Here is a 17,104-nt window from a genome sequence, read left to right as displayed (position 1 = left end):
TAGCTGAAAGCGTTAAAAAAAAAAAGCTAGTAATTATAAAATCTCTAATCCATGATTTTGCTGATATTTTATGTTTTGATGCTAACTAGCTTTAGCGCTAACAGCTGTAAATTTACAGTGATGATGTCAGTGTGTCAAGTTGTGATTAATGAGGACTTTTATGAATCCAAGATGAAAAAAACATCTTTTATTCTCTTTGTATCCATCTGCTTGTTGGATGGATGTTTGTCTTCCTGTTTCTCAGCAGTGTGAGTGTGTGTGTGTGAGTGAGAGAGAGAGAGAGAGAGAGTGAGTGTGTGTGTGTGTGTGTGTGTGTGTGTGCCCCTGATTGCGATGAAGCTCCAAATCACATGTTGAGGCACATTCCAGGGTGTTCCTCTCTCTTTCAATCCTCCGGCCATTTCCAATGAGAAATGTCAGCCTCTTTCTTTTCTTTTTTTTGTGTGAGATCTTAACTATATCAAACCTGCCTCTGTGTAAACCCCTCACCTCCCTCCCCTCTTCTGCCCTCTCTATATTCCTCTGTGTGTGTGTGTGTCTGTCTGAATGTACACTTCAGTTCCACATGTAATCAAATCTACATTTCCCTCTGCAGCCTCCTCTCCTGTTCAACAAGCAAGCCTTTTTTTTTTAAAAAAAAGCTCATAGTCCACTATGCGTCCATTTTACAGTTTTGTGAGTAACTGGACTGTCCTCCACTGCGAGGGTCAACCCACGACCCACACGTCAAGTGGGTTTGGGTAAGTTTACGAGAAAATATCACAGGTTCTAGCAGGCGAGCCAAAAAGTGCCAAAACAAACAGCATTCCAAGTAAAAGCCGTCTCACACCAAGCACAGATTTTTATCTGCAAATTCATTCATTCATTTTCCTTAACCGCTTATCCTGTTAGGGGTCACAGGGGCTGGAGCCTATCCCAGCTGACACTGGGTGAGAGGCAGGGTTCACCCTGGACAGGTCACCAGACTATCACAGGGCTGACACATAGAGACAGACAACCATTCACACCTACGGACAATTTAGAGTCACCAATTAACCTGTATGTCTTTGGACTGTGGGAGGAAGCTGGAGCACCTGGAGGAAACCCACACTGACACAGGGAGGACATGCAGACTCTGCACAGAAGGGCTCCCCCACCCTGTGTTTGTGTGAACCAGCAGGTATTTCTTGCTGTCAGTCACGAGACTAACCTGGTTTTGATTATTGTAATGAATATTAATATACTAATATATGTATTTACTTTGGGAGTTTTTCTACCATTTTAAAGTGTCAGATTAGCTGCGTTCTCTCTGCCTGCCTTTTGTCTGCAGCTTGTTGCGTGGAGTCAGGCGAGTGCCAGCCATAACAAGGCCCGGGATAGGAAGAGGTGATGGGGGTTGTAGATATTAGAGGGGAGGTGCAGGGGGAGGGAGAGGGGGCACAGTGCCTCCATGCTGCTGGAGGACGACGAGGGAGGAAACATATAGCAAAAAAACAGGCCTCTGTGTGTGTGTGTGTGTGTGTGTGTGTGTGTGTGTGTGCAGGCAGGAGCAGGCCAGCTTTAGAACAGGAAGCAGAACAATGGCTTCTGGATCAGAGTGGAGCTGAGGGATGGAGGTGGAGGGATGGGGGGGCACTTCACAGAACTAGGATGGGGGGGTTGTTCGGCTGCTTGGTATGTTATCAACAACTCCCCCTCCCTCGCCGCCTCATCACTGTGTTGTGTCACCACTGTTAACCTCATTAAACTCTTTCCATCCAAACAAGAGCATATTTTACGTCAGTTGACAGCCGCGCTCTCTGAGGCGAACAAGGTGGAACAAACAAACAAACAACCAACAAAAGCTCGTAGAGCCGACTCACTTGCACTCCCCCGGCACGCTGCACGTCCCATGCTGGAGGCTGCATCCCTGCTTGCAGATGGCTTTTGGGAGAGGAAAGAGAAAGTGACAAGTTTGTGTTAGTTCCACAATCTGTCACCATTTCATCAGCAATTTTTAAAAACCACTAACGTCCAATCTTCTCTGAGTTCTCGTCTGGCACCTCGCTGTGCAGATGGTCAAATCATTAAAATCTCATTTCCCGTGTTTTCTTGTTTGTAAGAAGGACGAGAATCTCTGCCGCAGTAACAATGGATGGCAAGTTGTTGTTTGGAAAATTGAAGGTGTCTCCAGCAGTGACGAGAGTTTCCAAACATTCTTTGGATTCTTACAATTTGACACTTGACATGAACTGCAATGAACTTCCAAACGTTTTCCGAAAAGGACAGCGGGGAGGTAGAGTCTGAGAAAGCTTTGTCCACGTGACCGCAGACTTTGAACATTCAATTTAACTCTTAAAAAAAAAGTGAGACTGAGATACGGTGAGTGAGATGTGAATTCTGAGAGAGGTTTATGTTTTAAACATAGTGTTTGCAGCACAGGAACTCAAGTTTAACCATTTAACGCTTTTGCATTTAAAGTTACAGTAGGTTATTTTTATAAAAACAACCTTTTGTCATATTTGATGAAACTGTCACTACATCTTAACAGTACTACATGACAAAGAAAATCATCTTCTTCCTCCTTTAGTACCTCTGATGGCATTTAACACAGCTGTAAACATGTTTTCTTTTATCATTAATATTTTATTTAACCTTTTTGCTTTTTTTTCTAACATAAAAAGTGTCACTGAGTGTTAATTAATCAAATGGAAGGCATGATAAAATACATAAACTACAATCCACACATGAAATAATAATGCTTTACAATTATTTTTGGCTCCATTTGAATTATTTATTGGTAATTTTTAGTTATGATATTGGTAATATTTTTGATAATATTTTATTTTATTTATTTATTTGTTTTATTTTTTTCAGTATAAATCAGTAAAAAGTGAAAATGAGGAGCCTCATTAGCCTATGAATTGCTGCATGTGTTCAGAGTAGAGCTTCAATGACTGGCCAATTAAAGTTAAGTCAATCTACAGAAAATTATTCACCAACTATTTTGATAATTGATTAATTGTTTCAGTCATTTTTCAAGTAAAAGTGTCCAATATTTGCTGGTTTCCGCTCCTTAAATGTGAAAATTTGTTGCCTTTCTTTGTCATTTTTGCTAGTACATGAAGAATATTTGGGTATTGGACTGTTAGTCACATTTTGTTTTGACATTTTATAGACTAAACAATTAATCGATTAACCATAAAGATAATCAGCAGGTTAGTTGCAGCCCTTGTTTTAGGTATGATCGATGTCTTTCCGTGTACCTGTCTTGCAGTCGGGCCCCGTCCAGCCCTCCATGCAGCCTCTGTTCCCCAACTGGTCACACACGTAATGGCCGAAGTAGTCGTCGCGGGGACGGCAAACTTTGTTGCACTTGCTGCCGTAGTAGTGTTCGTCGCAGCGTACCCGGATGGTGTACTCAAGGCTGGCGATCAAGCTTTTATACTCCACCGGCTGCTTCTCCTCTCCGGGGTTGATCATCCCTTTGTGGATGCTGCGCTCAATCAGCAGCTCCTCATCTGAGAAAGAAAGACAAACAAATCATTGTTAGAGCAGCACCACTGTTGAGTTCTTCACTGAACAGTCGACTGACTAATCGACTACTATTTTAGCAGTGCAGAAAAAAAGAAACACTCAACAGGTCAGGTATTTAGGTCAGTTAGATAGGAGAGCCTAAATAACAAAAATTCTGAATGACATTCCAAGGAGCAGGGCTGAGTCCGGCTATGGGATTTGACCCAACAACCCGGTGTTTAGTGAGATAAGACAGCGCACGAGGCTTCGAAGAATGCCTGTTGTTAGCACACATCAGAGGGAAGGTGTAACCTCCGGTCAAACCTCACTCTGTTCCACCAAGAATGTGGAAGAAGAAAAAAGAGAAGAGGAAAAAGGGGGAAAGAATAGGAAAATGAAGCGAGCACAAACAGAGGGTGTAGGAGCGAGGTCTGCAAGGGCTTGATAACCCAAATGCTTTTTCACTTTTCCTGCTTGGTAAAATGCTTTTCTGTCCCCCCTACCTCCCTCCCTCCCTCCCTCGCTTCCCCCTCTCAGGATATCCAGCCCCGACTCCATCGGAGCCAGGCCGGAAATAATAAGAGACGTGGAACAGACGAGGAAGGGCGACATAGGAAAGGCCCTTTAGCTTGTTCTCAAGGAACAGAAGAAGCGTGACCCAGCAGGCTCTGCCGCTGTGGCTCGCAGAGCAGAGTGTGACCTGGATGAGCCAGAGCTGGAAGGAAGAGCTCATCCTCACTGCTCACAGTGTTGCTGTCCTCCGTGGGTTGAGCAAAGCACCAACACAGACAGAGTTGACGGTTTAAATCGACTGAGAATAACATGAAACCATCGCAGTAGCCAGTATAAGCTCAACTTCAACAACCAGGTTTGACTACAGACATTTCCCTCCATATTTACCCCACATATCAATGACTTCCTGCGTATCCAGTTTGTCATGAGCGATGATAAATGGCCTGGTTTTTCACTTTGCGACACTAAGAGACTTTTCTAAACTCTAAATAAATGGGAGATTGGGATTTTATTGTGTTTGAATACAACTTGTGGTCTTAAAGCGGCAAAAAATGCTTGCAAAAAATTCAACAGTAACGTCTCTTTCCAGAAATCATGACCTGCTTACTCAAGATAATCCACAGACCTTGTTGTGAGCGGTTTCATGTAGGAACTATTTTCTTTCAACCTAACTACACCTGCCAACTGAATCACTGTGCAGAAGGAAGCGTGCATCTACTGCTAGCTCAACTAGCATCACTGAGCTAGCTAACGTTACAGCTCAATGAGTAGACGCATGCTTGCTAATGCACGGTGACAGGGGTGTAATTCGGTGGAAAGAAAATAGTTTCAGTTTCATGTAGGGACTATTCTCCTTCCACCAATTTAAACCTGTATCATTGCGCAGAAGGAAGTGTGCATCTACTAATGGACAAGAGGTTCGTGCTGTTGACGGCGGGATATGTAAATATTAATGGCATCCTCTTCGGCTGAGTTATAACGTTAGAAAGCTCAGTGGTGCTAGGTGAGCTAGCAGTAGATGCACGCTTCCTTCTGCACAGTGATTCAGTTGGCGGGTGTAGTTAGGTTGAAAAAAAAAAATAGTTCCTACATGAAACTCCTCACAACAAGAAGGAAGTGTGCATCTACTGTTAGCTCACATAGTACCACTGAGCTAGCTAACGTTACAGCTCAGCCAAGGAGGATGCCATTAATCTTACGCTGTCATGAGCACGGCTCTCTCGTCCATGAGCAGATGTTGATGTCCTTGTCCTGTTTCTTGTATAATTTGCTAATACATAGTTTTACTTTCATGTTCTTCTACTGTTTCATATGAACTGCAGACATCCTTGTAAAAAAGAGCTTTCTCTCAAAGGCCTTTCCTGTTTAATTAAAGGTTATGATTGTAATAAAAATAAAATGCTCGCTTCCTTCCTGTCTAATTTGTTAAATGAAAACACCCCAGGTATCAGAAAATGTATTGGAACTAAAACTCTGGCACTGTTTAGGCAGGAAAACTGCACATAAACTGCAGAGCCCAGTGTCAGATACTGATTTATGTCACCACACACAAACAGCGTCTAACTCTACACGATCGGAAAAGTAAAGTGGCGCCAAGCTTGTATAATGATCAAGATTGACGTGGGCAAAACGAGGTAATTTGCATCTTAACTGAGGTGGAATGCACGCCGCGCTGCATGTAGCAATAAAAAGGTTCATTATAACGTTTTGGCAATCACAGGGGAGCATATCAAAGCTGATTAAGTGCAATTTATTTGGTGCCATATAATTTTAACTCCACCCAGCGGCAGGTTAAAACACATCCACACAGAGAAGAGAGGACCCACTGGTCATTTCTGCCTCTTTTATCTCCTCTGATAAACATGTAATGATGAAATGAGAGATGATTGGTTTGTTATAGTTGCTGTAGAAGTTTGTCTGTGCAGCGCTGAACCTCATTCCAGGTGTGCTTTTATATATGACAACAACACATTGAAGTTGTAAACAGTTACACCTGCATTTGCACCGTGCCGTCAACTGGTGTTTTACAAGCTATGTGTTTTACTGTTGGAGTTCTAACTGGTAGAAAACACATTTTCACTTTCACTAAGTGTGTGCAGAAGTTTTTTCTACTAGTTTGGACTTAGTGATGTTTCCAGCATTTTGCCAAGACCAAGCTGGGTGGAGTGGTGGTTGTTCGGCATCATCTACTGTTGGAGGTGTAAAAATTAGACGATAGAGGAAAATGACGATTACAACTAGAGCTGGGTATCAGTCCTTGAGTCCTTTAATGCATCGAGTGACATAAACCAGGACCAAGTAGTACTGAAAATTCTCCTGTTACATGACACCTGCATTCAAAACTTTTTGTACCCACACCTGGAAATATGTTTGATTTTGCTCGCAACAAATCACTTTATAATGAGTATTTACCTCCTAATTTAAATGCTTTTATCGGTATATGTGGCTCTCATGTTTACAGGTGCACTGCGCTGAACTAATATCATGTTTTACAGGTGTCTATTTAAACTTCTGTGTTCAGTAAAGTGGGAAAAAGTTGATTTAAACCTGTTTAATTTCCTTATATTTTTATTTTACTGGTGTAAACGTTGTAGTCGCCATAAAGACGGCCTTAGGGCATACATGTAGAGGTACGTGAACGCTGACTGCAGTTTGAACTCGCCAGCTGGCAATATACAAATATATTAAAACATGATAGGGTGGCAGGGAAAGGAGTTTTGTTCCCTTTTGTGTTTTTGTGGTGGCAAAGATGTTGCCACCTCAAGATGGCCGCCGCCTAATTCTCTATGCAGGACAAATCCTGCAGCTTTGAATCATAGTTTGTTTGATGAATATGTAACATTTTGTGTCATTTTAAAAGTTCAAATTAATTTTTCATTTACTTCAAATAAAACTACTGGAAAGTTTTTTTTTTTGTTTTTTTTTTTAAAGTTCCTTGCTAGGAATTAAAACCACTGTGCGTAAAAAACATTTTTGGGGGTGGGGACAGAGTAAAATGCGTTTGTATCACTGACCATTGAAAACTAAGAATAAAAATTGAGTTTTACATAATTTTATTTGGAAAAGTTGTTGTACAGCTGCTTTTCTTTAGGTAACATTTAACACGTTTACAACTTTGGTTTCGTTTGTAAAATTAAAACAGGAGCTTTTGTAAGTAAGTGCATGTATTTCTAAAAGTAAGGCCTGAATGTTGAGTGCTGATGTTTTAATGTTTTGAAACCTGAGCAAAATGGCTCGATTTCTTTTAAAAACACGGCAAGAAGGTAATGAGCAACGAAAGAAGAAATTATCCAAAAAATTGAAAATAAAAAAAAAAATCAGCAAGAAATTAGTAAAAAGAGAAAATTAAGAACAAGTCAGTTAGTTCAATAAAAGTTCAAAAACAACCAAAAAACGAGGAAATGACCTTGAAAGAGTGCTTAAATAATTTTGTGACATAATATTAAAATGTAATAATAAGAATCATTATTATTTTTTGTGCTTTTTTCCGAGTTTTTGTCTTTAAATAATTTTCTAAATCTGTTTTTCTGTTTTGCAATTTGTGGGACATTTCTTACCAAGTTGCTCGTTGCTTTTTTCCCCGTGTTTTTGAAAGAAATTGCATCAATTTGCTCAGGGTTCAAAGGTTTGAATACCTGGGAGAGGTGTGTGAGAGCAGCACGAGAAAAGTGACGTCACTCCAGGTTTCAAAGGGTTAATTTGAGCATTTAAGTATTTAAGACCTTTTGTGGATCATGTAGAAAGAACGTGACTACATCGTTCTGAAAACATCAGATGCCAGGTGAGGGAAAACAAAAAAAGTGTTGGTGTGAACACAGTCCTGACCTGAGTTCAAAGATCACCACTGTTACAAGCGACAAGCTGTAAAGAGGTCAAAGGTCAAAGCAAAAGTGCTGCAGCTCCCAAACAAAACACTCCAGTTACAAGCAGCTTGTTGCACACAACTAAAAAACAGTCTTTGTAAAAAAACAGCCAGGCTTTGTTCCTAAAACGAATCTTCTCTTCACACAGACAATCATGTTGCTCTCGACTCGATCAGCTGCTCAGATCTGAAGCCCCTCGTTGTTTATATAAGCCGGTTTTATATGGCCCACTCTCTCCTGCTCTCCCTAGTAACAACGGCCCCTCTTAGCGCGTCTCCTCCAGTACAGAGAGAGCTCATGATTGGTCTATATTTTTATATCTAATTGCTGGAGATGAACAGCAGTGAGTGAGTGCCTGGGTGTTTCAGGTGGTGGGTGTGGGACTGAAATCTGTGGCAGTGTGTTAGCTCGCAGAGAGACTCAGTAAATCAGGACAGCGTGGAAAATGGAGTCTTTTTCTACACTGTCAAACTTCAGCAGTTATGGTGACGATATCAGAACATACAGAGGGACGAGTGTTGCATTTCACATGGTTTTAAACACTTCAGATATCAGACAGAATTTAAAGTTAATTTTAATAATGTGAAAGATGAATCCTAGCTCGTCACACCTGGAGGAAAAATCAGCAACACTTATTCAGCAGTTTAGATAGCTGTCTGAAGAAAAGTGCCACGCCAGGCTTCTTTTTTCAGAGCGCTCCAGCTTTTTGTGCAGCCGCTCTGAGCGCTTCTGGTTGAAAATATCTGAACTTTTATCACCGTAAGCCTGTTGTTAACTGTGTAGTCCACCCTCTGTTAATGTAGCATCAGGTTAGCCACCTCACTAACGTTAATATCATGATATTAAGCATCCCCAGCTCCTTGCCGCTTCTTTCCTGCCAAAGAAAACCTCTATGTGGACACACGTTTCGGAGATTGTCCTGACAGTACCTGACACATGCCCAGTATCGGCATATCTCTACCCTCCACTGAGTCTCCACGCCAGCCGACAATCCACCGACGCACAGAATCAACAACATCTCCTGCCCTGTGTGTCTTGTTTTGAAACAGGCGGGGGCTTCCTGAAGCATAAACAGTCTTCACAGAGCCTCTCTTTCCCGAGGCCTCTCCAACCTGCTGCTGCCCGGACCTGTTCACACACTGAAACTACCTTCAGGTCCTCACCTGGAGACACCTTGCTGTAATCACATTATTATTGTAATCATCCTGATGACTTCATCATTTCTTTGTTTGGCAGACTTTATTCCTTATTAGGATGTCCTGAGAGATTCTCACAGACGAAGGGATCTTTAAATGAGTCAGAATATGAAGCACTGTTTTTTTTTTTCACTGATTTTTTCTTTTTTACTGTAATCATTTCCTAATGGGAAAAACAAGTGAGCAACACAAAGCACGAATCTGCAGTTTAAAGAAGTCATCATTACACTGACAGAGAGTTTTAGCATTGTATCTTTTTTTTTGGAAACTAAAGATTTTGGGGCCCGAGACGATCACTTCTTAGATGCATTGTTTCTCTCCTGAAACGTTATGTCAACACTAAGAAATTTACACACATCACCTGGAAACAGCTACGAAACTGCCTCGTGTTTATGCTCCATACGTTTCTTGGTAATAAAAAGATATTGGCAGCGATCTTGCACGTAACGTAACGACTTTCCTTTAACTCAAGTAACGCTCGCCTCACTTGTCTGTCCTCTCCTGTGCTACGAAGTTATGTGCTTATGTATGTGTAGGCGGAGCAGCGCCCCACCTGTGATGAAACACAGACTGTAGAGAAACTGGTGCTACCGTAAATAACAGCAAAGTGCAGTAATGACGGTCATGCCGAGCTGAAATGAAACGAGTGTGCATAAAATCACCAAAATATTTGTTTCTTTTTTCAGATGCTGTTTCAAAAGCGTCTGAATCAGACTTGTCCCATCCCAACTTTTTATTACTTGATCAATTGATTTTCCAATTCATTAATTTAGTCTAGAACAGTGGTTCTAAAATGGTGTGACGTAATTTGTCACCATTATTGATGCTTTTTTGTAATTTTAAAACGTTTAAAATGAATTCTTGAATCATTTTATTGATAAGTATTTCATGAGTAATGATTGGTTGTCAATTGTTATTTGATATAAGTAAATAAAAGCAAACAGTTATGTTGATGTAAAGAAGGACAACAAACATTATAGACGCTTCTGTGCACAGATATTTATACAGGTGTGTCTTGGGGATAAAAAGTTTGAGAACCACCGGTCTAGAAAACACAAAAATTGTGCCCTCAGCGCAAGATGGTATCTTCAGATTAGGGCTGCAGCTAACGGTTATTTTCACTATCGACGAATCTGTCGATTATTTCTTCGATTAGCCGACTAATCATTGTATCGAAAAATGTGTTAAAATGTTGAAAAATGTCGGTCTATCTCCCCCAAACCCCAAAATTACGTTATCTAATGTCTTGTTTCAAACTCGCGCCAAAGGGTTTTAGTTCACCGTCATGGGAGAGTGTGTAGAGCTGCCAATATTTGAACGTAAGAAGCTGCAGTAAGAGTGTTTTGGGGTACTTTTATAGTACTTCTCTATGAAAAATGACTCAAACCGATTAGTCGACGACTGAAACAGTCACCGATTATTTTAATAGTCGATTAGTCATCGATTAGTCAACTAATCGTCGCAGCCCTACTTCAGATTGTTGGGTTTGTTTGGCCAACAGTTCAAACAACCAAAAATATCTGAGTTAAGATGATAAGAAGCTGAACAGAGCTAGAAGATTAACTGATAAATTGATTAGTAGCAACAATTTTGATTAATTGTTCATGTCAAAAATACAAAACATTTTCTGGTTTCAGCTTCTTAGGTGTGTTTTCTTCCATGACTGTAAATGAAGTCAATAAAATACTGTGGGTGTTTGAATTTAGAACTGGGCTGAACATCTGTCACTATTTTTGGACATTTTTCTGACAAATAATTGATTCATCAAGACTGATCGATAGTGAAAAATATGAAAGGCAGAAGTGAGAAAAGCAGCAAAAAATCCAAACACCTGAGAATGATTGACAATTTTCTTAATGAATGACTTGAACAATTAATTGTCAAGATTGTTATCAACATCCAATTGAATATCAGCCTCATCACTCGAGCACAGATCCTGTCCAAACCTCTCAGATCCCCACTGTCAACTCTCTCCCTATCACTGTGTACTATAGAAAATATTTGGCAACAACACAAATAGTTGTCAAAGTGTTTTCTGTATGCAGAGCAATCTAGCTGTCACAGTTGGTTTCACTAACTTAATTTACTGCTACTCCACTTTAGATGAAATGCGGAGCTGTATTACGCATGAAAACACAGCCCGGTGTTGTGAGGACTTGTGTTGGCAGACAATCAGAGGACTGGGAATGGGCTCTCGGGCAAAACAAAACTTGATCGGGGCATCCTCAAATTCTTATTGCTGTGCACACCTGGCCCATAACACGACAACTCTCTCTCTAATTATGCTGCAGTATCATTGACGCTGGATGCGACAGGTTCATGCCTGCTCTCTGTGTGTCCAAAGTAATTCCTGAAAATGTCGGAAATCCAAGAAACAGGAGTGAAAACGAAACACAGAGAAGTAAAGAATCATCAGTAACTTTCGACTGTCTCCTGACGTAACTCTCCTGACCGTCACAGACAAAGATTCATGGAGGAATTCAGTTTATTAACTTTATATTTTTAGCTTATCCAGTATGACATAGAGCGAGCAAGTAATGTTTCACTCTGACACTTGGCTGCTGACAGACTCACTGACAGGTTCAGGAATCAAACTCATGATCACGCAATGAGAAAACACTCAGTCCAAGTCTAGAAGACGGGACACGGCGGATGAGACGTCAGCGCCTCCCGCCTGCCTGTCACTGCCTCCTAGCCTCCCACCTTTGAGGATTAATAAAGAATCCCTCCGGACATCGCACCGGCACATCTACAGGTGGCCAAGCGGGCAGAGACTTCAGCGTCCCACCAGCAGAGCTGCCGTCCAGGCCGAGGCACGACAGTCTGGATGCCAGCCTGTCACAGTGTTTCTGGATAATGAAGTGGCGTGCGGTAGCCGGACAGCTGTCAGGATGCTAATTAGGAGACAGACATCAGAGGAAAGAGTGTGGGGGGCGTGGGGGACGAAAAAAGAGCGCTGCGGTCTGTAATTAATGGCTTAACGATGCAATGCTCTCACGGGCTTAATATAGAAGAGAGCCGAAAACAGTCTGAGTGACCCTGAAGAGGGTGAGAAAGGGGAGAAGGTGGTGGAGCACAAACAGGCTACTTGTCAATCATAAGTCAGAGCTCTGTACGGGAAGCCTCGGCTCACAGGTGATATTTGGGATGGCTGTTTATCTTCTAAGGCTCTATATCTTTTTAAAATGGATACTTTCCTCTGTGTGTTGGCTTCCGCACAGAAAAAAAGGAATCTTTGGTCACTTTTAGATTCACTCTTAAGTTATTGACAACTCAAATCTCTGGTAACTTTGCATCCATCTAGACGTGTAAGATGGAGCGCTTGGGAAATGATGACGTCATTTCCTCAGTTCATGCCTACTGCTGCTTTGTGACCATGCACCATAAACCACAAAAACAATGGCAGACGACCGGTTTGATTGTCAATTTGTTAGCACTCATTGGTCTAGCGACTACTTTACATTAGAACTTAATATTGCTACCACCCATGGACGAATTGAGGTGTCTGCTGAGCCCAGTGTTATTCAGTCCACCTCAGTGTCCACGGTTTGAAGTCTGCCAGAAACGAAAGTGTTGGATCAGGCCCCGTCAAACCAGCAGATAAAGGGACAATTTCAAAAGTGGGATTATTGACGATGAGAAGTGGAAGGAAAACTTTTGCATGTCCTGAGCATCAGTTGTTAGGGATGGACTAATACATTTGTTTCAGGGCCCATTTTCATTCCAATAATTAGTCATCAAGGACAACAATAACCAATATTTGGAACCGATACACTTGGAGTTGCCTTGAAGCAACTTATATTTAATTAAATGGCGCAAAAGCTGGTGATGGGGTTACTCTCTAAGTTTGATTGATTCAACTAACACACCTTAAGCACGCATTAAATACGGCTTCATTGTGACAGTATTTAACAAAGGGGGAAAAAATTTGGCTTCATTATAACTCATAAGGTTCACAGATGAAAACAAGTCTTTAGCTAGACATGTTTTTCCCACTATATACAACATGCTAACGCTATTAGCTTGTGATGTTTTACATTGCAAAATTAGCCTAGCAACCTTTTCAAAATGTAATTGGGGGGGACAATGAGGGAGGCAACAATGTGGAGACTGCAGACAGGGAGGCGGCGGCATCAGAGCTGTAGTTATTTACCGGCTATGACAGCCGATTTAGGGCTGTAACTAATGATTATTTTCATTGTCGATTATTTCTTCGATTAGTCGACTAATCATTTTATCAAAAAATGTGTTAAAATGTTCTCCCAAACCCCAAAATGATGTCATCTAATGTCTTGTTTCATACTCACGCCAAAGGGTTTTAGTTCACCGTCATGGAGAGTGTGTAAAGCTGCCAATATTTGAACATAACAAGCTGCAATAAGAGTATTTTGGGGTACTTTTCTATGAAGAATGACTCAAACTGATTAGTCGACAACTAAAATAGTCACTGATTATTTTAATAGTCGATTAGTCATCGATTAGTCGACTAATCGTTGCAGCCCTAATTCGATTATTGTAAAAATGCTAAGTATCGCAGCCAATAATCATCCAGGCTCATAATCGTTTAACCCTTACCACTCGTACCTTTGAGTGAGCTCCTACGTCCTTATGTCAAAGGGGAATCGACTATGATGAGAGCTCCAAAAGGTGTTTTGAAATAGGAAACGTTAGCCTGTATACTTTAACATTTGCAACAACGTCAGACTGAGGCAGACAGCAAACGCCAGATGAGTTGTTTTTGTGTTCTAATGTGAACAGAGATGGTTTGTAAAATGAAGGTCATGTAAACGGAAGACGTGCACATGAAAGCGACATTCTCGCACAAAGCAACGATCCAAAAACATGACAAGATTTTCATTTCGGTCAAAAGACAGCAGGTGTTTCATGTCATGAATTAGGTTAGCATTCCCTCCACTGTTTCTTTCTGTTTCTGGTCTTTTTCAAGCTACTGCCAGCTCATCCAAATCTGCTGCGTCTGCAAAGGTGTCAGTGTGCCTGATACAAACCAACCAACCAACTTAGCATTTGCTAGCTAGGTCTTATTCAACAAGGACAATCATATTGGCAAAGGAACACATAATCTCCTGTGCAGTGAACAATCAGATATGGACTGAACTAGACTCCTGAGTTTAATAGCAGCGCATCTGGAAGCCATAGTTGCCCGCCAGTCGAGCCAAAATATGAAACAAATACTGTGACATCAGCAAAATCACATTTATTAGAGCTTTGATATGTAAAAAAAAAAAAAAAAAGCATTTCGAAACAGGAAGAAGGGTGAAAGGACAGAGTGATTTGGGATGGAGAGCGGAGAGGAGTTTTAAAACAGTCCAGCAGGGTGATCCTTACCATTGCTGTGTGTGCCGTTGTCCCTGTCCCACGCCTCCACTATCACAGTGTACGCTCGCTGAAACACACAGAGGGAGGGGGCAGAGGTTATCACAGTGCACGCTAATACAGAAACACAGCACTCACATACACGCACAGAAACTCAGATATGCCCACTTGAAGACGCAGACGTGCACAGAAACTCAGATACGAGCTGCCGTCACTCATAAACAGACACACATGTACTATCAAACACAAACACACACACACACACACACACACACACACGCACACACACATAATCTGCATAAAAGCTGAATAACGATGGGAAAGTAAGTCTTGTTCCCACACTGCTGTCACTGATTAGCCTCCATGTGCCCCGGGCTAGTTAACCAGTGAAGCCACTGTTCTGCTGAGGAACAAAACATTCACCTGGAAACCAACACCTTCTTCATATTTCACCACACGGCTTAGCTTTATTATCAAACTCTGGTTTCAGAGCCAAAATCTGATTCACCCTCTCTCTCTCGATCACACTGTATTGATCCCAGCGGGTGTATCTTCGTCTTTTCCTCGGCTCCACAGGGAGGTCAACGCCCCTGGAACTAGCAGGGATTTGATGACTTGCTCAAGGGCACTTTGTGTGGTAATGTATTGATTTCCGATGGGGAAATTTGGTTGTCCTGCCCTCTCCTCGGGGATCTGGTAAAGACTGTGTGTGCCTTTTAATTCAAGCCGCAGGGGAGACATTTGGGATGATGGAATCAATAATGTTCAGAGGTTCTTGCAGCATACTGTGGCCTGAAATAAAGACTGTCTCAGCATAACAAAACAACAAAACAAAACAGAAAAGTCAATTTGTTGACGTGTTGACGTCAGTGGCACAAGTCGACACCCCCCGGGAGGAGTCGACAAGTCGTGTGTTTTTTCCCTCTGTCTCTTGCTGTGTGTGCTTGTATACGGAATGCAATCGCTGCCTTTGATTGGCTTACACTGATACTTTATCCTTGACTTAACCAATAGTCATTGTCACTTCATAAAAAGGGTGGTAACGTTACTTGGTGCGTAGAGGGGATATTAACACAAGACCACAACAAGACAAGAGGCATGGCTGCAGAGAACGTAGAAGGTGATAGGCCTGAGAAAACACCTGAAGGCCCGAACATACTCGGGCGGAACGTACGCAGAACGGACTCCGCGGAGGTCCGCACGGACTCAAAGCGGACGCCCGCAAGTCCTGTGCGCGCAAAGTTCAGATTTTATGACCGCGTGGACTCCGCTCCGCGCACCAGTGACTGCTCGGCATGTATTTTTCACATTGCGGGGATTTTTCACGGACATTTTTACAGGAAACTACAACGCGGAAGTGCACTCGACTATGAAAGCCCGAATGACTGCGGACATTCCTCGCGGAGTCCGCTCCGCCAATAGTACGCCCGAGTATGTTCGGGCCTTGAGAGTGACAGACACACATCACATGTGTGGAGATACTTCACTTTCCTCCGCCGTGTCAATGTGATGACGTCATCAAATGACTTGTCGACTCGACTTAGACTTTATTGACAGATAAGTCGACCTGGAAAAAATCAAAGTCGTTAATGCCCTAGTCTGTACATACAATGGCTACTGCACATTTCTTATGGAAGTAAAGTATGGTAGTATTCAATACTCGGTCAGTGATGAAGTTTGATACTCAGTCTATACAATGATTTAAGTGGTGCTCCTAATTTTTGTGCTGATGCTCCTCGGATTTTGAGTAAGGAGCAGCAGTGCTACTAGCGGAGAAGTTAGTCCATAGCCCTGAAGTTTATATTCAGATGAGGCAGCGTTAACTTGATTAAATTCGTCTTTCATCAGGTGAGACGATCACATTCAAAACTGCAGTGACAGATACCTAAAAGTCAAGACTTGAGCTGCTATGAATGATTATTAACTTTTTTTTTTTTGACTACTTCTTGTCATATCAAATTTCAGAAAATTTTTCCCTTCTGGTTAAAAAAACTTGCATTCACCTCGCTCCCGAAAATTTAGCAAAACGTTCTTTCAAAGAAAATGGTGGTGCGTTAAACAACCTGTTGTTTTACACAAGCCTTTTAATGCCACAGGGTTTAATTCAATTCAATTTAAACTGGCTTTACTTGCATGGGAAATATGTTTACAATGCCAAAACAAAAACTGTATGTATGTTTATTTACCTGTAGCTGCTGATTGGGCAACACCCCTGACACACCCACCAAACAAGACAAAACGTACCTCAAAGCCTGTTGTATGCCATTTTGAAGAAACATGCCGTTCAACCCAGAAACCGTACTTTTTCAGACCGAACGTACCCGAGGCTAAAGTTTTCTTTAGTTCACCCCCAAATCAAACATACATATTTTTCCTCCTACCATTAGAACTTTTAGTCTAAATTGTTTTGGTGTGAGTTGCCGAGTGTTGGAGATATCAGCCGTAGAGATGTCTGACATTCTCTCCGATAAAATAGAACTAGATGGCACTCAGCTTGTGGTGCTAATCAGTCAACCGTATCCCCGCACAGAAGGAAGTGTGCATCTACTCATGGATGAGTGGCTTGAGCTTATGACAGCGTGAGATATAAAAATTAATGGCGTTAAAGCAACGTTAGCTAGATTAATGGTGCTAGGTGAGCTAGCAGCAGATGCACGCTTCCTTCTTTGTGGAATAGTTCGGTGGACAGAAAATAGTTCCCACATAAAACTGCTCACAACAAGA

The 17,104-nt window shown here is 41.7% G+C and overlaps 1 protein-coding gene across 2 annotated transcripts in view; it reads right to left on the bottom strand.

Annotated features, from left to right (window-relative positions):
* The window catches only part of LOC125901170 (protein jagged-2-like), an 84,172-nt gene that overhangs the window by 39,588 nt on the left and 27,480 nt on the right, over positions 1-17,104 (bottom strand). For both annotated transcript variants that reach the window (XM_049596615.1, XM_049596616.1), the window contains exons 3-5: positions 14,393-14,450; positions 3,225-3,479; positions 1,842-1,902 (exon numbers count right to left, since the gene is read on the bottom strand). In XM_049596615.1, the coding sequence (XP_049452572.1) occupies positions 1,842-1,902; positions 3,225-3,479; positions 14,393-14,450 (374 nt within the window). The remainder of the gene's footprint in view (positions 1-1,841; positions 1,903-3,224; positions 3,480-14,392; positions 14,451-17,104) is intronic.

The sequence above is a fragment of the Epinephelus fuscoguttatus genome, linkage group LG14, assembly GCF_011397635.1.
Source record: "Epinephelus fuscoguttatus linkage group LG14, E.fuscoguttatus.final_Chr_v1".
Classification (NCBI taxonomy): Eukaryota; Metazoa; Chordata; class Actinopteri; order Perciformes; family Serranidae; genus Epinephelus; species Epinephelus fuscoguttatus.
The sequence above is the reverse complement of the archived record's forward strand: the minus strand, read 5'-3'. Positions and strand labels throughout refer to the sequence as shown.